Raw genomic sequence first — 21980 nt, 5'->3', positions numbered from 1 at the left:
TCTGTTAGCAATCTGTTAGCAATCTGTTAGCAATCTGTTAGCAATGGTAAATGGTAAATGGCCTGCATTTGTATAGCGCTTTTCTAGTCCCTAAGGACCCCAAAGCGCTTCACACTACATTCAGTCATCCACCCATTCACACACACATTCACACACTGGCGATGGCAAGCTACATTGTAGCCACAGCTGCCCTGGGGCGCACTGACAGAGGCGAGGCTGCCGGACACTGGCGCCACCGGGCCCTCTGAATCTCTCTCAATCTGTTAGCAATGTTAGCAACAGCTAGGAACTTTTTTCTCCTCACCAACTGACAATGAAATACATGTTTTTCCCTAGCAACTAGTTGTTGCCACGGGTAACTGGCTGGTCTTTAGGTCTTATTCACTTAACCCTACGTTTTGACGATGATTGTCACACATCCAAAATGGCAGAAACATCATGTTATTATTGTGATTATTAAAACACCAATACTACATATTAATGCTAAGTAGTACACAAGTAAAGCGCTAGAATTTCATTTACACATTTGTTGGATAGTCTGTTGGTCCAGTTAACTGCACGGGATGACCTGCATTTAAAATGCACAACAGCTAAAACACAGCACAGTGCTCTAGTTTAGTTACTCCAATTAGTGGAGGTGAGGTCTAGCAGACCGGCACCCACCTGTCACTCATTGTGGCTAATCACACATAACTTTAAGCCTTATTGCAATTTAAAAAGTTTATCTATTTTTCTTTTAAATGCATAACTCAGAAAAATCGGATATTGACATGCTTCCCTCTAATGCTATATTCAGACAGATGATTCAGACAAATGTTTAAAATGATTCATTCATTCAAGAGAACATGAAAAAATAAGAACTTCCAGGTTAAACTTCAGGGCTTCCGTTTAAAAGTTGCTGAAACTGTAAGAAAAAGAATTGTCCAAAGTCTCGATACATGTGAGACTCTGAATGAGCTTCCTGTGGAGGATCGTTGTCCAAAGGGGTGCCTAATGAGCCAGAGATGCACATCCTCACAATCTGTGAGTCTTGGTCTCACATGGTCACCATTGTGGGAGAAACTTTGATGCCAGCAGGCTTCATTAGTAACCCACAAAGATTCCTTGATGATCTGGGTCTTTATTTTTGGCAATAGTGAAGCTAGTCCTAAAATCTAGGGGAAGGTGGTGAGGTTTGTAAAAACAAGCCTAATGATCAGAGAAGTTTGAAACAAATCTGATGTTAAGAAACTGAAAGAAAAATGTCATTTACTTTCTATCTTGTGCTGATTTCTACTATTAGTCCAATATATTTGGCAAACAAATATTGTACTTTTTAGTTTTTTGTTTTTAATTTTGCATATCCTAAAACAAATACTTTCAAGAAGAAAAGCTTGCAATTCAGGGCAAACAGTGAAAGCCCTGGTTGTCTAGTGAAGACTAAAAATAAATATCAATCAAAATCAAAGTGAAAGCAATCAGTATTCTTCCCTGCGAGCTTCTGTCATTGCCTGCTTGCATCCATTCTTTAATTTACTGCAGTTTAAAAAAAATACAAATAATTGGGAAAGAAAAAGGAATGAATGAATACCACTGCAGTCACTCACACAGGGTAAAAAGAGAGCTGGCGAAATCTCGGGTAAATCCATTTGAATCATGTCTTCAATATTCATTTGTGGTGGTCCACTGCTGGTCAAGTGATGATTAGGTCCATCAATCCACCATTTTGACTCTGCAATGCTTATGTCAAAACCCAATTATGCCCCCTTTCTGCTTATCACGCGTGCCTCCTATGATAGAAGCGGCCTCAGTGGTGGCAAAGGCCTCTAAATGGACTCAGAAGGCTCAGGAGCAATGCATCTTCATCTCACTGCTTCACACTCCAGAAAATAGGCTAATCGCAGACCCACCGCTCAAGTCACTAATCTCCGAAAACTCACAATTACTTCATGGTTCTGGCAACTGTCTAATGAAAGAGGAGGGGATCCTTTTAGGAAGTTCATCTGTTCTAACTGTTGCCTTGAATTTAGAGCAGAATCACAAGTGATGGAAATGTTGACAATTTTAACCTAGACACAAAGGTACTGTACTGTATTTATTCTTATTGTATTCTAATTTTTGCGTCATAACTTTTGCACTGTCCACTTCCTGCTGTGACAAAACAAATTTCCCACGTGTGGGACTAATAAAGGTTATCTTATCTTATCTTATCTTAAAACTGTCATACAAGAAAAAGGGTTGCGGGAGAACAAGGCAGTGGTAAATGTCTTCTCGGAGGGCAAGTTCGCTGTAATTGAAAGGTCAGACCTCTGAAACCAAAGTTCATTCATGCCTGCAGACTGTATGCGCCTCGTGTCATACGTCAAATCAAAAGGCAACTTTTAAAAAAGCCAAACTACAGTTTCATAGTGAGCCAGCACCTTTAGTGTAGTTTCTAACAATGCACCCGACCCTTCTGGTGTCTCAGTACTTTTCCTCTGCTGTGAGCAGAGGAGATTCCTGCAGCCGCCCCTCCCTCCAGTGGCAAAAGATAATAGCCCATCTCTTCATGAGGCTTATTACCATGATTTTTCCTTTAGGCCACAGTAACAGGTACCTCGAAGCTCTGATGGCTCACTGAAGCCCCCATGTGGACCTGTGTGGAAATATTCAACATACCCCTCGTAAAGTATCCTGGTATCTTATTAATTTTCAAACATCATCTGACACTGAAAGAATGGATTTCTTTGTTAAAGCCTTTCTAATCATTTCTATTTATTTCTATTACATTGTACTGTTCATTGATCCCCAGCTTCTCCAATCAGCCTTTTGAAGTGTTCTTGGGCAAGACACCGAACATCTGCACCTTTTGGCATTTCAGTGTGTGATAAATGACTTCAACAGGAGTAAAAGTGCAGTATGACTGTGGCTTGTTCATAAATCAAATTATTCAGTAAAAGACCAGAAAAAATAAGCTGCTGCAAGATGTGAAAACATTAGAAAAATGAACTTCTTCTGGTGAATTCCTTAAAGCCACAGATCACATAAAGGATGGAAACTGCTACAGTGACAACGTCCACTGTATTTTGGAGGGTTAGCATAGTTACTTTGACCATATGCTACCATAAGTAGCACAGCACATCAGATGTGATCCAGAGACACTGATAAGCTCCAGGTGCCCACGTCAGCACACCTGTTTATCAACATGGCCACACCCCTCCCTACAGAATCCAGCTGGATGAGTTGTTATGAAGGGGAAACGCTCCACAGAGACTCAGAATGTAAATGCAATATTAAACATGGGCATCCACGGGGATTGACTCTGTTTTGGTATCAGCTTCCATTTTGACATTAAAGCAACTATAATGTATGCAAATTACACTTTAGCTTCATTTTTCAGCTCTGGATGTTGCCACAAATTAGCTTCAGCTGAACAGACTATAGAGATTTGTTGCTATTTTTATGCGAATGTAACTAAATTTAAACTAGTTTTATTCTAAAAGTTTAGAAAGTCTGGATTTAGACGTCAAGTGAAATGGCACCCAGCAGGAAACAGATTACAAATCACTGTTGAAGGACACATGGCGAGCTTTGCTTTATTCCGTTTAACACAGATCTGCACAGTTAATGCAACAAGCGCATTTTCTTTAATCAGACCACACAAGTCAAATAAAAATCTCCAGCTCATTTAAATAAAATAACTCAAGATGGATTCATCTAGTCTTTCTTTTTTTTCAAAACTCATGTTTAAATGGAAGAGAGGAATCAGCTGGTTTTCAGCCTCTTCGTTTCTACGTGTGCTGCCGTTTCCTCCTGGTCTCTTTTAGCACCTCTGCCGACGTCCGGCGCTCCCGTCTTATGCTCGCTGGTCACTTCAGAGCTGCTTCCTCTTGGATATCTCATCTCCCTCCTCTCCCTCCTCTCCTCCATCTCGCCGAGCTCCTCGGCAAACAGGGTTTTCAGTGCAGGAATGAGTTTGGGGATGATTTTGGAGTCATCAAAACGAATCTGTGAGTAGATGAAATAAAGGAAATTGCCACAATATTTAAATGAAAGCATTCAGAACTATTCCATTTAGACTTTTTTTTTTTTTACCATTTAGCTCTTTTTATCCTTATTTATACTCTTTACAGTAAATGTTTTATATACAGTATAATTTCCTTGTTATTCTTGTATAAATGTTTGTTGTTGGTAGTTTATGTTACAAAAAATGGAAAATCTTGTCTTGGAAGTTGCAGCAATCCCCATCCAACTACTAGCATTTCTGCTAACATTTAGATTAAGAAACAGCTGAAAAACTGTTTCTAAATGTGCCTTTAACTGGAGATATTTCATCAAACTTAAATACTAATTTGTCATTTCTCGTGCTTTGGTTTAGTCTTACTGGTAATGTATGCTGTCTTACAATCACTAATGAGCAAGGCTGAGGAGCCAGAAGTTTATCATGTCAGTCATACATAGGGAGAAAGTACTCAGCCTCCACTAAGGTCCAGGTTTAGTCCCAGCTTCCTGTTTTTACATACATGTTTTGTTAATACTGTGCTCCCTCGTTAATTGCGGGAGTTATGTTCTAAAAATAACCCGCAAAGTAGTCAGCTTTATTTTTTACAATTATTACAGATGCTTTAAGGCTGTAAAACCTCTCACTACACACTTTTCTCAGACAGGCGTGAACATTTTCACACTCAAAGTTTGTTTTTTTAGGATTTTTTGATCTATAAATAAGCGCCGGTTTTATCATAAAGCCCGCGGCATTTTACACAGATAACCAGAGTCACGTAATCTTTTTGGGCCTTGACTCCTGGGGCTTTGGCTTCGTCCTGAATTATAAAGGTGCGAGAGGGCATTCGTTTCCAAAATAAGCCTGTCTCAGCCATACTGAAAACTTGTTCAGGCTTATATCTCCCTTTCTTGATGATCGCTTTAAATTTGTTGTTCACCTATGCCTCTGCTCTAGAGGTATCCGCAGAGGCGGTGCATGCAGTCAAACACTTCTAAGTCCAAAGCACTTCTGAAATTTGTCAAACCAGCCCTTGCTGGCATTAAAAGCACTCGTCGATGGCCTGGACTCCGCAGCATCCTGCTCCTCGCTGTCAGCTCAAGTTTCATAAAGCTTTTTAGCTTTGATGCGGATGATGTTGGTATCCAGCGTAATGTTCTTTTTTTATGTAAATGTGACAAGCTGAACGCATTCTGTACTGTACAGGAGACATGACATGGAGGAGACTGATTGACATGGTCTACAGCCAATTAGGATGCAGAACACAATGCGCTGTTAAAAAAGAAAAAAGAAAAACAAAAGCATGCAAAATTGTGCACAAAAAAAATCTGCAAAACTGGGAGCCCGCGAAAGGTGAACCGCGTTATAGTGAGGGACCACCGTACTGAATAAAGAGATTAACCCTGTCCGGACACAATGTTGTTCTTTAATTTTCTTATTTAGACGGACGGGAAAAAAATCAGATGAAGCAAAATGTAAAAAACAAGATGTTGATACTTTTGAAAGTATCTAAAGATATTAAAGTTACATATTAAAGTCACCATGAACTTTAAAGTGGAGTTGAAGGAGATGCCAAGCAGATGATATAGTAGTTAGAGTAGGTAAAGTTAATTAGCAAAGAAAATCAGTCCATGACTGCCGATCTCTGCCAAGCAAACATGAAGGCAGGGCTCATCATAGAGGAAAGCCAAGGAACTAAGCTTCACTGAAATGTAGAGATGTCCTTAAAACCTTAAAAAAATGTTATTTCTAAAAGTATTAATATACTATTGTTTGAAGTTCTTGCTCTTGTTGTATATAAATGTGCAAAACCTTCTCTAGGAACGCATAAATGGACCCTGCTGCTGAAGCTGTGGATGAATTGGAGAAAAGTTCATTTCTGAAAGCAGAGCCGAGAAATTTCAACTGAAGCTCGGCTGAAATGAAACGAGTCGAACTTTCCAAGTTTAACTCCATGGGGACCCCTGTCTGCAACACTATAGCATTAAAACTTTCAGGATTGCGTGATCATTAAGAGAGCCTCCATCTGCACACGTCTGTGGACCATGTTTCACGCAGTGTCCCCGTGATGCCTTCAAGTGCAACAGGATATCTGGAAACCAGCTGTCAAATCCAGTGAGACATTATTTGTCAAAGAAATCAGACACAGCTGCACTGAGACTTACTCTCATGTGGTCGAAGGATATTCCCACCCTGTCGTTGAAGTCTTCGCTGAAGAGAGGGATCTTAGCGTAGCGCTGGCTGAAGTGGTTGAGCATGATGAAGTCGGCGTTCATCTTCATACCGATACCGATGGCCTGGGAGGTTGTACTGTGAGAAAAGATCAGTCATAAAGTCACAGATTTACGTCGCTCTTCGATGGGAACGTTGTTTTCTAAAGACATAAAAACGCGCTTTTGTGAAGACAGACGCTCACAGTGGCGCCGTAAAAAAGGAACAAAAATCAATATCAATATGTGCGGAGAATGAAGAGATTTAACAATGCACTCAGAACATAACGGCTGCCTCAATCAGCAAGTGAAGAGAGCTCTTTGCTAGCTGACACGGAGCTCCACCTGCTTGTTTTTCCTCCTCCAACATTTCCTTCATTTCCTTCATTAAATCACCTTAAAGTACCTGCAGAGCCACACAGTTTGTTTCACTCACCTATGCCTTTTCTCTACAGCTTCCTCCTCTAGCTCATCCTCCAGCGTGGCCTCGTGGATTAGTAAGGTCGCATTTTTTCCTGGGTTAAAAAAAGAAAGAATGAGATTGAGAAGCCCAAATCAGAGGGAAGCACTTAGAGCTTCTTCCCGTCCCACAGGAAATCAATCAGGTGGTCAGTGTGATCAAGAATCCGCATGCCCTGTTTGTCCGGTGAGCTGAGCCATCTATAATGAACAGACTTGGGAAACACTGGCTGTCTCTGGGAGGCTTTGCTTGGACAGAATCCAGTCAAGCAATTTAAGAAGAGTCAATGAAGAGGGATCCCAGAGGAACCATTAGAAGAGGCTGCCAGCTACAAGAGTGATTGAGAGCATTAAGAAATATCGGATAAATTATTCAAAACAACCCGTGTAGTCGAGCTAGAGTCAAGATGACCTTATATGAATCACTGTAATATCGAAAGCGGACGCTCAATTTGCTATTATGTGCTTCTGCCTAGATACACTTGGGTGACGTATGGACTTTAATCAGTCTGAGTAGGACTAACCGATGTGTACGAATGCGTCGCAGGGCATGGTGTCTCCAGAAAAGGCCAGCTTCCAGCCTGCCTGGTGAGTGAAGCTGCAGGCAAAGGCATTCTTGCAGTGACGCACTAAACATGTGTGGAACTGTGAGACACACGGGAATAAAACGATGAGTCACTTTAAAAAGGCTTCAATAAATAAAATAAAAAAAACACGTGACGTTCAAACGGCTGCTGACCCGCTGCAGGTTGTTCTTCTTCAGCATCGCTTGGATGAATGACTTCGTCCTCTGTTTGGGAACCTCGACGGTGTCACACAGAAATTTATTGGGGATGAGGCTGAAAAACAAATCAGACATCCTTCAGAGAAACGACGCACTGAAACTGACCGTTTCACCTTTAAGCACAGACAAGTGCGTGCATGATTAGTGTGAAGGGTGTCTTCACTAAATACAGAAACTGATATCACAAGGACCTGGTGCAGGAAATTAACAGAGAGATGACTTACATTAAGTTAATTCCAGTGGTCTAATGTAACATAAAGCCAAAGTGCAGTTCCTGTTTTGGCCACTTGAGACTGCCTCCAAAAGCAAGTCAATCCCCATAGACTCCCATGTTAAAGGCCAACATTTAGTTGGTCATGTTTGCAGTCTGCAAATGTGTTTTTGCTTCTATGGACGAGTTTCTCCCTTCATAGCAAATCTACAAGAATTCATTTGTATTCCTGAGCCAACTGATCGGTCCCAACACAGGCAGCTCTACGCCTCTCCGACATGTTTTTAACTGTTGGTGCCTTTAGGAATTATATGATTAATATTATGACTTGCTACTTGGTTCAGACAAAAAACAAAAAACAACAAACAAACAAACAAACAAAAAAACAAAACAGGCTTGTAGGTTTTTCTGAAGTCTGATCTAACTGCCAAGGATCTCTTACCCAAATATGTAAATAACTACACGATGACAGCCAAAACACAGCTGATGATGATTCGAAACCAGTGAGCACAGTGTCTATGCTCATCTGTTATCCTGTTCATGGTTTCAGTCAATGCAACTTAAAGGCTGAAAGACCTCCTGCTGCTATAGTTCTAGTAATTTAGTTTACTGAGTTACTCCATAAGCATTTCTCAAAACTCGTATTTTCTATGTCATATATTTCTATAAAGTAAAAAAACAACAACATACTTGTAAATTTAACTGTACAAGTGGATTCTTCAATTACAGACCTGCCCCTTTTTCGATTTTTAAACTCAAATAAAACAGAAATTCTCATCACTGGTTCAGGGAAGCTCCAGGTATTCAGTCTTCCCTAAGCCCTTTATCCATTCATGACATCACCTGTTAGAACCGTTAATTTAGTCGGACCTTTGAGAAACATTTAAAGAAGGTCAGACAGTCCTTTGTTCTTTATTCTGTGTTTCTTATAATACTGGTTTTGATATGTGCAGCACAAATAAACATCATTATTATTATTAATGATATGTTGTTAAGTATTTAATAGTAGTCTATGACAGTGTTTCCCAACCACTGTGCCACGGCACATAGGTGTGTCGTGGAAGATTATCTGGTTCCACCTGGTTAGTACTCTAAACGACCAGCCTGAGTAACAGGCAGAGCAGTTACATTCTCTTCCACTAGAGGGCAGTACAACTACCTGCTCTAATTAAATGGGTTGCCAAGTGCCAGTAAAACAGAAGAAAACGAAGAAGAAATGACATAATAGTCAAGCTGCGAGTTAGATAACGCAGCGCGTAACAGCAATAGATACATATTTGAAAATAAAAGTATCCAGTCTGACCTGGTCCTGGAGAAAACTGACCCAGATGAAGGCCCTAGCATGATTAGTGGTCAGAAGAAAGCAAAAGAAGTATACTGTGGACAATATACCGCTATACCTGGTGCGCAAGGGAAAATGATCAATATGCTTTTTGTGACATTTGTGTTTGTTGGTGTGACGTGTGATCTTTCTGATGTGAAACATGTGCCGTGGCTCCAAACGGTTGGGAAACACTGGTCTATGAAACATCAATGACAAGAATTAGCTCCCTAAACGTACTGCATGTAATTACATGATTTATATAGTTTAGGAATCTTTCCAGCTACTCTGAACAGCTCAAACACTTTTCAACCAATCAGAAGAAACAAAATTAAAACCCCTGAAAGTTGCTGATAACATAACGCCAACTGTATTTGTCAAAAATACACCAAACAGACTTCTTTCTTTGCCCAGTACACACAAATAATGTAGTGCAAGTGGTATAATATACATAAATGCAATTGTGCTTTGGTTTTACTATTAATTTCACATTATTATAAATGCAAAGACACAATGAAACTGTTCAGTAACAGCAAAAACAGTTCAGCTTAACTAATCCAGTACTCATGGAGCATGGAGGTGGAGTGTGTCCTAATGAGTTAAGATGTTTTTGTGTCCACATACTTGATGTGACTGAGAATCTCCTCGCAGTAGTCGTGGTACTGGTTGAGCCAGGTCATGATCTGAACCGGAGCAACCAGGAAAATCGGGCTAAATGGCTTTCCCAAAGTTGCCTGGAGGTATAGATGTGACACAAACCCCTGAATGCCATTATTTGGGATCCTTACACAAAACAAGGAGGTAGTATAAATGGTAAATGGCCTGTATTATCTTTACACATCCAGTCATCCATCCATTCACACACACATTCACACAGTATATATCAGAGGTTTCTATTTTTAACCAACCTTTCATGTCTTGAGTTTTCACTTCAATCCAGAAAAAAGAAACAGTATTTCAAATACTCACCAGTGCCCTTTCTCTCTGGTACAGCAGCTTCACCAGCCCCTGAAACAAAAAGATCACAACGAGAGTAAGTCGAGCAGTCTAACTTTGTTTTTACAAGTTAAAACCTGATGCACGGCTGCTTACTGTGTGATGGTCAGCATGCAGGTGTGAGATGAAGACCGTGGCGATCTTGGACAAAGCGTCATCGACGTCGTCCCCGTAGTGTCTGCAGAGCTGACCAAAGGTTCCCTCTCCACAGTCCAGCAGCAAAGACTGACTCGGGCTTCATGCGAGTACAAACAAACAAACATGTGAAACACGCCCAGACAAACACTAAACTGCAAACAGTGGGTGAGTACAGCCTTCTCAGTACACACGCATCATTATTCATTACAGGACGCCTTTGTAGGTTTTACAAATTTACACTAAGAAATCATTTTAATCAGTTTTTAAGCCTCTTAAAATTGACTAGAGACAGTGAAGCACTGTTTAAACACTACTGAGGATACATGGGGAATACATCAGGTGTATACAACGATGAAAACACCTGCCAGGATGCAGCAGCAGATTCCTGCAGCTGAATGAGATACTGTCTAAAACTGATTTTTTAAAAATGGAACATTTGAACCTAATTTACATCACAGATGAGACTTTGTTATTCTTATTTGGACCAAACACAGTGGTAACTCAGTGCACTGAAAAATGATGCAATAACAACATGGCTTAAAGATTTAGGTTTTAAATATATTTAATTTAGGCCATTATTCAGGTCTATTCCCTTCATGACCACCAGGGGAAGTAAATAACATTGATTATCTGGCAACTTTCAGGAGAGGGATGTTCTTTACGGTGGTGTGCTGGAAGAAGAAGATACATATGGAGAAAAGCCACTTTGTAAGCTGTTTTAGAGCATCTTGTAGTTTATGTGCTAATCCTTTCATGTTCTCCGTCACCTCCACCTTTCCACCCACTCAAAAATCGCTTAATTCCCACTTTGGACATCAAACATCTTTGATCTCTGTGGGAATACCTCCCACCTCTCTGTGTTTAAATACCACCACACATACTGTAAGATGCAATGACCTTTCCTAAGCTAAACACAAAAGAATAATAAAATACTGAGAGATCATCTGAAGTCAGATGTAATGTCTTGAGTTTGGATGGTGGAGGAGGATGCACAGATGGCTGTCTATGAATCTAAATGTCAGAATAGCAGTGAGCTTTAATGAAAGGATCAGAGTGATGACTACAGAATGACTTTGACAGGGTGGGAAAAGTGGAATTGATTAAAAAAAGAAGACCAGAAGTCACCCAAACTCCCCAGGAAAGCAGTGAGACGTGAGAACAAAGAACTGAGGCAACAGCTTCAATTTAAAATTCAGCCCTTTTGTTATCTACGGCAGCATACTATTGCCAATATGAAACAAAAAGAAACTTGTGCAATATCTAGTCTAGGTTTAGGTCATATACTGCATTAGGTGCTTGGAGACACAGTGAATAATATCCTCTGTACTGCAGATAAAAGCTTCAGTCTGTGGAAACAATGAGACGCTCTCAGGCGGCCGGGCTGTTCGTTGACAACAGATATTTGATTGTACAAGTCAGACTCACTTTTCACTGAGAGCCAAAAGTTTTAAATGTGTTTGAGTCATTTTAGCAGTTCCTCTGTAACACTGAGTCAAACATGAACATCAATTAAGGATCTCACAGGATTAAGAGACGATCGAAGCTTCTCTTTGGCTTCCTGTTTTGACCGACCAAAATAAAAGCAACATATGCAATCTCATTAAAATGTTGGTTCTTGATAAAAAGATGATTTTCCTCTTTCTTACGTAATAGTCTTGAAATTCTAAATCAATTTTTATTTCAATGTTGACACCAGCGGTGAGCTACACTGCCTGTCCTGAGAGATGTTACCTGATATTAACTAAAGTGCCGCTGACATTCCTGATCTTCATCGGAAGAGCTGACCCAGTTCCCAAGAAAACCACCTCTGGGTATTTTCCTCCTTGACCTGCAACAAAAACAACACAACCATACATGCACGATGAGTGAGGTCGACAAACAAAAACACATTACTAATGCAACAGAGAAAGAAGCACACCGGGGGAATACTTCAGGATCTAAAAAAGGTGTTGGATGATCAGACGTTGCTTTTAAGTAAATGAGACAGGTATGGCATCAGAAGCTTGCCTATCACTGGCTAATTCAATATTTGGATGACAGGTATCAGTATGCACATATAAATAATACAGATTCTGGTTTATTAAAAGGTAACTTGTGGGGTGCCACAGGGTTCACTTCTTGGACCACTATTGTTTACATTACATAAGTCAATGGAGTGCATTTATCCAAAGCAGTGTTTGGATACTCTGGAAAGTAAACTACTGACTGGTTTGAGTCTAACAAATGATCTCCTCACCTTGGAAAAACTAAATGTATTAAAATCGGAAAACCACTCATTAAATAACCAAAGAAAAAGTTACGTTAAAACTGCCATAATCCTTCAAGCAAAATGTTTTCCAGTTAGTGTTAATAACAAATTAACCTGGAAATTAAATATAAAGTATCAAACAAAAGGTCTAAACTGCAACACTGTTTTAATTTGAAGACTTCTTATGCCAAAAATCACTAAGCATTTTATATTATTGACTTGCTGCTCCACGTATGACTGTATAGAGCTGTGAGGAAACACAAACCAAACATCAACTCGATCTTTTACTCCCAAAACATAAAACTAAATATGAGTGATAACAAAGAAAACCTACTGAGAGTCAACAAATCCATAATTTATTGGATTAAACTCACTGAAATCCAAACATAATATTTATGAGCTGTTTAAAATGAGGAATAATAAAAACAAATTTAATTAAAACTTGTTTTTAAATTACAGCATAGAAATAACATGATTACTCAGGATTGTGCTAAATGTATAGTGTGATGATGGTCTCGACACAGTTCATCCATATCCATCTTTTATTTAAATCAGAAGCTAAAATTGCAGTCGATTTAATTTTCCTTACATTCTGACTGCTGTATTACATAAGCTGTAGCTTCAAGCTACACTCTTTCAGTTGTTCATATAATTTCTTGTGATATTAATGAACTTAATACAGATAAAGACAAAAATAGGGCACTGTAGATAGACCATGCTTGAGTGAATCCAACACTTTTTGGGCGGGTGCTAGTTTCCATAACTGACCGGAAAGCTCTGCAGAGCCAGCGGAGCAAATCTTCCTGCACTTGTCCACTTCTGCCAGAAAGTTTTGGACCTCAGAAGCTTCTTTCACAAACTCCTCAGAGTTGCAGGAGGGGATGGCATCTCTAACAAATGAGACAAGAGTGAAAAAGACACACACCACTGCCTGCAAAAACACTGCTGGGGAAAAAGCAGTGGGTTTTTTTTCCCTCTCCCTACATCTGACGTTGATGCGCCTCTACAGTACTTGACAGAAACAATGTAGGAAAAAATAAAAATAAAACCCTGACACTTGTAAGATGAGGTTAAAAAAAGACGAGGAGAGAAGAAAGCAGTTGAGAGGGGCTGGTCCAGCGCAGATCGTTTTCTATGACAAGCCGGCGCTCGGAGCTGCAAAGTAATGATGGCTAAATTGGAGGGATTGAAGGACAAACTAACCTTTGCCACTCCATTACAGGTCTGAGCTGGAACTTGAGCAGACACTCCGCTCTGACGTTCGGGACGTGTAAGGCCGCCTGAGGCTCCTACAGGAAACCAAAAAATAAGAGTTTTTTGATGTTTTCTTACATGCAGTTTGGGAGCTGCGCTTCTCACTCTCAGCGTATAAAACAATGTGCTTTTTCAGCACAGTACAAGTCGAGTTTAAATGCATGCAGGGATTAGTCTATTGTAAAAGGTGTAAGGTCAAACTTCCCCGTTTGAAAGGGAACGTTGCAGTGAACACCGAAATGTTTCTTCTGTCCATCAGCCTTGCCTTTGCTTTGTAAGCTTTCAGTTGTGGGAAGATTTCTGGGTGGATCATGTTGAGCTGGGCCTGAATCTTGTGACTTCTGATGTTGTGGATCGTGCACGCGTGTTCATTAAGGATCAGGTGTTCTGTCGTAGATGGAAACCTGCAGAAACAAACCACTGAGTGCTCGGTGGACAAAATGCTGTGGCAAAAAGTTTTCAGACAGAGAGAGAAACTGCAAACCTCTCCATCCACTTCTTGTATTGGTCTGTTTTCAAAACAGACTCTGGAGTCATGTGGACCACCAACGCAGCAGGGTCCTCCGTCCCACCTGTCTGGTATCTGGAGGGGGTGACAACCTCAACTTTAGACACTTCTAGAGAATATTTATAAGAACCACACTTCCTGCCACAGCACAGAAAGAAGCACTGGGTCAAACTTACACACAATAACTGGTTATCGTTGTCAAGTTAAACACCACACAGGCACTAAATGCACAAAGGCTACAGTAGCACCGTTTCATCACGTGTGGCAGTGTTGCTTCGCTAAACTATTTTCATCTAAGTGCGTCATGTGCACATATCAGGTCTTCCAGAGCAAGAAAACTGCAAATTGTGACTCTTTGACTCTACGTAGCCTGATGTGGGGGAATTAGTTTCTACCAGGATACAGTTTCCTTTAATTCAAAAAAAGAAAAGTTTCAAGGTCCTACAAGCTCTCATGTTATCAGGTTTTTTGTAGAACTGAGTTAATCTGAACAGGACACTTTTATGACATCATGATAACTAAGAGGGAAAAAAAAGACATCATATCAAAACTTTATGACCTATTTAAAAGTTTATAACATGAGATAAACGAACAAGACAACGACCTGCAAAACTGAAATCTCAGTTTTATGAGTTTGTACCATAGCTCACACTAATACACTGTGACTCATTAATGCATCTCCTGTCAAGTTAAATCTTTATGATAAATATACATCAGATATATGAACTGAAGGAACTTCTCCAATGCTAATTCTGCTTGGTCTGTATCCAGGAAAACACCATTATGTTGCAAATGAATGAAGATAAATCAGCACATTAATAAATTAATAAAAAAAAAATCATAGATCAACTTGTTTTGCACTGGAAAAGACAAATAGTTAAACTATCCACTAGAAAGAAAAACCGCAAACACCTAAATGTTAAAACCCAAAACATTTTTGATCACTTTCATCATTTGTTTTATCTGAGAACAGCATGATTTTATTAAAATAATAATTAAAATAGCGCTGGAAAAACAAATGTGACTGGCAGCTAAACTATTACCTTCCAAGCTGCTGATTGGTGCAAAGAGCTCCAAGAAATTCTTCAGACGGACACTCGACCATAATAAAGACTGGTCCTGGATCAGTAGGAGTGCAGACCTGCTCGGGTCGGATCTGAAAACCAGCAGCGACAGAAATGTGAGCAAGTCCAGCTTAGAGCTGCAGCCTGAACGAAAAGAAAACAGAGTCTTCACCTCTTTTCCTTCATGCACGATACTTTTCCCGTCTTTCAGAGCTGCAATGATGGGACCAATAGCAGCTGTGCCCCTTAAAGGAGGAAAGATCAGGAAACAGTTCAAATCAGACTGAAAATGAAGCAAAACTAAAACTAATATTTTGCTACTGCAAAGCTTTTTATAGACAAGAATTGTTTCATGTAAAGTATAATTTGTGCACACCAGTGTCTGCCAAATCCTCAGCCAACTGAGTACAAAGCTTTTAAACATTAGGAAAACAAAAAGTCCACATTGATAAGACAACTGGACCTCATGTTAACTTGGAAAGAACATAACAGTGATTCCACTTACACGGGCAGCCCGAGCTCTTTGGCTTGAGCAACTAAGAAGTTGCCCTTCTTTGGGTGAAGCTGTAAAAGTGTCAGACAGGTAAAAAGCAAACTGTCAGATACAATAAGCTTCAATTTGCACGTCACAGGATGGACGTATTTTCACAGCGTCCTACCTTGCAGGCAAAGGCAACCACCAGAGAGGAATCTCTCGCTGCTGTTCGCCTTTCACCTAAAATTTGAAGCGATTGTTGCACTCAGTTTGTTCATTTTATTACCAAAGACACGCAGCCACAGTCGGCCTATTACACTTTTATTCACACCTCAGTCCTGACAGAAGACGGCATGAAGCCTAAAGCTTAAGATCCCACATTGTAGCTACGCTTAAAATTATTTCCAAATCTGATGACGCCGATTTATTTTAAATGATTATTAATAATTTTTAAATTTGATTTTGTTTTTGTGCTGGCTTTCTGTTTTATTTGAATGCTCCAACCTCAGGTGGTCAAATGAATCTTATCTGTATAATACTGCATGTCTAGTCTAGCCTGCTCTGACTCACCTGGATCGTCTGCACTGCTAACGTCGGCTTTCTGTGGAGTCGCCTGAGTGGGGCTGTTCCTACCCGACCTGTGGGAGCGATTTCTGTCATTGTCCCTCGACTTTGCTGCAGAGACGACGGCATAAAAAAAAAAAAAAAAAAAAGATTAGATGACAAACAAACTCCTTCCTGAGGTTAAGGAATAAAAAAATAATAATCAGGAAACAAACCCACCGAATATCGGCACCTGATAAACCGTCATGGTGTCATCGGAGTACGTCTCCTCAGTGTACGGTCGGACCGCTGGGACGACACAGTGAATATCACACAGACGTAACACAAGAATAATGCATTTGTCTCAAGTTCAACATACACAGCTTGATGTCCTCCAGTGGTCCAGAGAAAGACTTGATGGCATTCAGATAATTCTCCTGTGATTAGAAAAAAAAAAAAAGGAAGAGAGCAGATGTAAAGTGAATCCTTTCACATTAAAAGCTCCTCAAGGCGTGTTTGCACTGTTTGATCCAGCTTCTCACCAGCTGTGGAGGTCCAGAGAGAACACACTCAGGGACGCCGGTGTCCTTCAAGGTTAATATCATCCCTGCAACGAGACGAGACACAGATGAATATTATTACAGAACAAAGAGATATAAGAATATTTAATATACTGAAATTAACCAAAATCAAATAGCTATTCTGTGTAATGGCTCTACTTATACAGAATATAGACATAAATCATCTAAGGGTGCACGAATATTATTTTCATATAAAACTGAAAATAACAAGTTTAAAAAAATAAAAAATTGACCTGTACATTCAGAAATTATTTCAAATTATGTGCAATTAACAATCAAAGTAAAGCAGGTCACGTTTAAAGGGTCATATTCTGCTCTTTTCTATGTTTTATTCTTGAACTGTGCATATATAATTCCAACCACGGTAATAAATCTCGGCTACAAGAGCTGTAGTTTATTCCAGGTCTTCGTGTGGGAGTCAGTCAATTTTCAAAGCCTTCACTTCTGCAACCAGCGTGGGTTTAAGGCAAATGATTAAGACGCAACCAGTGGAAACAAAAGGAGGTCTCTTCATGTTTAAAGGGATTAAGGGTTCATCTCTTTGTCCAGGTGTCAAAGGGATGAACCTGCTCTGCTGGAGGTTTCTTCCTGTTAAAAGGGAGTTTTTCCTTCCCACTGTCACCAAAGTGCTTGTTCATATGAGGTTGCATGATTGTTGGATTTTTCTCTGCATGTATTATTGCAGGGTCTGCCTTACAATATAAAGTGCCTTGAGGCGAGTATTGTTGTGATTTGGTGCTGTATACATTGAATTGAATCCCACAGTTGCCAAGTACTTGCCCATAAGGGGCCGTGACATTGTTGCAGTTCCTAAAGTTTTCATCTTAAAATATAAAACACCTTGAGACGACTGTTCCTGTGAGCTGTTGCTGCATAAATCAAACTGAGCTGCAACAGCACGAAGCACAAAATTCTGCAGGTTGAGGTGAGAGGCAGACCTCCGCCTGGGTTGGATTGTTATTTCAGTGTATTTGGCTCCATCCACAGTTATGAAACTGTCCTCAGCTTCAACTGGCATTTTCATGAATGCATATATTTCACAAAATATGTCACTAATCAAGTTGTGCTTTTAGAACCTCCCTGTTGTAAATAATGCAGAAAGACACAAACTGATGAATACTGGTGATGAAAACATTTTATTTCCATTAATGCTGAATATTACTGTCATGTATGTGACTTCAGCTCTGTAATATATACCTGGTGTTAGTGTGGAGCACCAGTGTGATGACAGGGATTAACATGAACCTGTGTTCACTGACCTGACAAGCCTCCCACGTTCTCCCAGCTCAGTCTGGTCAGGAAGATGTTGTCCAAGCGAGCAGCTTTCAGCCTGCCACAGGAAAACATGACGATCATGTTCATGCTGTTTTTAAACCACCAGACAGACTGAAATCTTAACGCTGCTGTGGCATCACCAGCTTACTTGTGTTCCTGCATGAGCCTCTGCGTTCCTTCACCACAGTTGAACAGGTACCTGCAGCAGAGAGAGGTTTGTTTTGCATAGGTGTATTTCAGAAAGCGTTGGGCGAGCTGCGATCAGAACCTCTGAATTACACCAGGCGATTGGTCTCAGGATTTTAAGGGCAAGAAAGATTATTATCATGATCATTCCTGTTGCTGCATTATGCTCCACAGATTGTGTCAAAGTTCCTATTTTTTGTTTTATGCCAAACTGTCCAAAGCATCTTATTATCATGTTGAGAAGCCTTTTCTTCGCCTACGCCAAGCTGCGTAAAACTAGGTGTGTGTGCTGCTGAGGACCTGAGTAAGTGCAGTCAAAGGTTTAAAGTTAGTTTTTGCTATCAGAGGTTACCATAAAGTAACTACAGCCTGCTCCACATACACTCACACTGGGACACTTACTAATATCAATGCATTTCCAGCTTTGTCAAATCAAAACAGTCCCAAACCGTTACCCTTACCTGCACCTAACTTTAACCCTCAAACAGGTCTTTGAAAGGGAGTGAAAAGTTCTAAAATATCATCACTGAGCCAGATACTGTATGAGAAATTACAGGAGCTGCGTGAGAAACCAGGGATGTCTCATGCTGATTGGCTAAAGACTTGGCTAACCCTCATCAAGGAGGACACTGTGGAGAAACATCTTTCTGCCTCCAGTAATAACCACAACAGACATGTTTAGCCTCAAAACCAGTCAGCAAAATGTGTCCGGAGGTCACCGAACAAAGGGAGCGCCCCACTCCCCCTGCCAAAGGCAGGTTTAATGTTCTATGTTCATCTTTTATCCTGTCTATGAGAAGGTCAGTGATTGACTTTGTGGTTCTAGCGTCTGATCTGAGGCTGTTTTGGACACTTGGATGCTGGATGAGATCTCAAAGAAGTCTGTCAGGCAGACCTGGAAACCCAAATGAGTACTGAGGAGGCACCTGACCACACGGTCTTTTTTAAGGTTATTTAATAGAAAAACAGAATATAGCACTCATAAATCACCAACGGCCAGTTTGCGGCCATCATCAACTACAGGTAGACGACACCTGCCTGCTATGGTGACGCCTCCCCTCCCTCCTGCTCAGAATGACGTGTTGGTGAGGAAATCATCTCGACCTTGGCTAACGTGAGAAAAACCCCTTGCAGAGTTAACCCACGGAAAGCTGCTAGTCCAGATAACATTCCTGGGAGAGTACTCAGAGAATGTGCAGAGCACCGTAGATCTTGCCCTCAACCACCTGGATGATAAAGACACATATGTACAACACCTGATTGGAAAACTGAGCCTACAGGGCCTGAAAACCTCCCTCTGCAAATGGATCCTGGACTTTCTGACGGAGAGACCTCAGACAGTTCGGATCGGTAAAAGCATCTCCAACACCACCGCACTGAGCACTGGAGGGCTGTGCGCTCAGCCCACTACTGTTCACGCTGCTGACTCACGACTGTGCAGCAATGCACAATTCGAACCACATCATCAAGTTTGCAGATGACATGACTGTGGTGGGTCTCATCAGCAAGAACGACAAATCAGCATACAGAGAGGAGGTGCAACAGCTAATGGACTGGTGTAGAGTCAACAGCCTGTCTCTGAACGTGGACAAAACAAAAGAGATGATTGATGACTTCAGGAGAGCACAGAGAGATCACTGTCCACTTAACACTGATGGATCATCTGTGGAGGTCGTCATTGTTGCACTTTTCTATCGCACTATTTTGTGTCTTATCGTTCTGTTCTGTCTGGTGTTGCACTGTTTGTTTGGGGGGGGGTTGTTGCACACTTGCACTTGTGTGCAAACCCCCCCCCGTTGATTGTCTGTTATATGTAGCACCACGGTCTTGGAGGTACGCTGTCTCATTTCACTGTGTACTGTACCACTGCACATGGTTAGAATGACAGTAAAGCCACTTGATAAATATACACTGATTAGTGTGTATTCATGTCTTCCAACAAACTGATGCAATCTCATAAACTTACAATTAATCCATTAAATACAAATGGTCTGTGGGAGCCATGTCTGACCTCACAAATGCACTTCTGAAAGACTGGTCAGAAATTCCTATAAACACTCCCAAACCTGTGGAAAGCCTTCCCAGAAGAATTGAAGCTGCTACCGCTGCAAATGTTGGGCTGACATTAGCTTAAACCCTAAGGATTAAGAATGGGATGACACTCAAGTTCGTTTAGGTGCGAAGGCGAGTAAAGTTTCAAGTAAAGGATGTCTCATTTTGTTAAACACCTGTCTCGACTCCTCTCCTGAGGAGAACTGAGATATGAGGTGAGGACTCGAGGACCCACAACCTGTGAAATACCAGAAGTGAAAAGTGTAGCTTTCTCTGCATCACTGCAGTAAAGTGGAGCCCAGGATCGCTTTGACCTGCTGTTAATGCCTGCTATTTTTGCAAGTGTGCTTACAGTGGGGTACATTAAAAAGTCAAGTTTTTTCTAACATACAACAGCACAAACAATGTGCTCCAAAGTGCCTTCAGACGTACCTGTTGAACTCGGAGAATACGTAAACTGACGCAGCATTATCTCTGCTTCCAGCTCCGACCACCTGCAGGTACACAGTGGACGGTCCGTGAACGTCTCCTCGCTTGCTGCGGTTCTCTTTGGTTTTCACTCTGCGCAGCGGCTCCTTCTGCTTGGCTTTCTTCGGTAAATTGTTTTTGTTGTTAGTGGTAGTGGTGGCCATGGTCCGAAAAAGCTGAAAAACAGACCGATGGAGAGAAGAATCGCAGCGGACAGGAGCAGGGAGAGTCCTGCCGTTCACAAACAGCGACGTGAAGTGCCAGAGCCTCACATGGAGCCTGTTCATGCTAATCGTCTCCCGCAGTCATTCAAACCACAGCGTACCGATTAATCACATGTAAACGCGCTGAGTTAGTCTTACTTAAACATTACTGTCTTCTTTCTGATCGATTAATTGCCCCACAGACTGTCTCCGCTCATTCCACAAGGGCTACCAAGTTGGTTGACACCGTATATGACACATGTGACAACTTTTTTCCGGCATCTAGTGATGACGTTGTCCGTTCTTTATGCCGATTGGTTTCCGAGATTGTTTGGCAGAGATGTGGACCAATCAGAGCGGGGTTTTCAGAGACAGAGGCGGGAACAGAGCCTCTTCTTGAAGATGTGCTTAACGTAAACAAAGTACTTCAAAATAAAACGCCTAAACGTTAAATTACACGTGGTTAGCTCTTTAAAAACCGAAAATTATATATATAAAAAAAACAGAATCACTAAATTTAGTGCATGTAAGCAATTTTTAGATTATATTGATTTTAGTTTATTATCAGTGTTATTAATACACAATTATTATTAAACTTTTACATAAAGCTCATGTTACATAATATAAACTACACACAATATGGGTTTCAGGGTTCCTGATACTTTGCTGATATCTGATTATCTGCATGCGACCTGGTTATGTTCCCAAAGTGACCAAGAAAAAAAAAAAAAATCACTGCAACACTTTCAGCCCTGGAGATCTTGCATCAGTTAATCTACCACTGAAATATGAGCAATCCATACTAGTTCTAAGAACATAATTGTTCTAAACTGGAAAGACAAAAAGTAGTTTCTTGTGACTCTTTGTTCCACCCAGTGCCTGTTACTGTATGTTTCGCCACTACTTTAGGTTTTGCATACATGTCAATAATATTACTACCACCCCATTAAACTCATAAAGTTAAACTACAGTATGAACCAACACAATTACAAGTAAACAGCTAGAAGAAGTAGTTAACAGTATTTGTACACATCAAAAAGTTGTTT

The 21980-nt window shown here is 40.7% G+C and overlaps 1 protein-coding gene across 1 annotated transcript; it reads right to left on the bottom strand.

Annotated features, from left to right (window-relative positions):
* Positions 1-3528: 3528 nt before the first annotated feature.
* elac2 (elaC ribonuclease Z 2) lies at positions 3529-21385 on the bottom strand. Its single transcript, XM_085272136.1, has 24 exons — positions 20696-21385; positions 18174-18224; positions 18010-18080; positions 16712-16776; positions 16549-16606; positions 16410-16478; positions 16197-16301; positions 15811-15866; positions 15657-15715; positions 15324-15396; positions 15131-15243; positions 14064-14162; positions 13845-13983; positions 13529-13614; positions 13094-13215; positions 11809-11905; positions 10036-10174; positions 9913-9951; positions 9568-9677; positions 7367-7466; positions 7152-7272; positions 6605-6683; positions 6124-6268; positions 3529-3966 (listed from the first exon to the last, which is right to left on the bottom strand). The coding sequence occupies exons 1-24, from the start codon at positions 21016-21018 to the stop codon at positions 3724-3726; spliced, it is 2562 nt and encodes an 853-aa protein (XP_085128262.1). The 5' UTR covers positions 21019-21385; the 3' UTR covers positions 3529-3723.
* Between the last annotated feature and the right edge of the window lie 595 nt (positions 21386-21980).

Source organism: Mchenga conophoros, linkage group LG4 (assembly GCF_057382185.1).
Source record: "Mchenga conophoros isolate Kocher_MC1m ecotype Shallow Benthic linkage group LG4, M_conophoros_male_GT1.1, whole genome shotgun sequence".
Classification (NCBI taxonomy): Eukaryota; Metazoa; Chordata; class Actinopteri; order Cichliformes; family Cichlidae; genus Mchenga; species Mchenga conophoros.
The sequence above is the reverse complement of the archived record's forward strand: the minus strand, read 5'-3'. Positions and strand labels throughout refer to the sequence as shown.

What these genes read in the sequence shown, in the direction of transcription:
- elac2 (XM_085272136.1), bottom strand. Translation starts at nt 21,018, where the DNA reads ATGAACAGGCTCCATGTGAGGCTCTGGCACTTCACGTCGCTGTTTGTG. An exon ending in TCTCTGGACCTCCACAGCTG is followed by an intron (nt 16,607 to 16,711) that starts GTGAGAAGCTGG and finishes TTCTAATCACAG; the next exon opens with GAGAATTATCTGAATGCCAT. An exon ending in TGGTTGCCTTTGCCTGCAAG is followed by an intron (nt 15,716 to 15,810) that starts GTAGGACGCTGT and finishes ACACTTTTACAG; the next exon opens with CTTCACCCAAAGAAGGGCAA.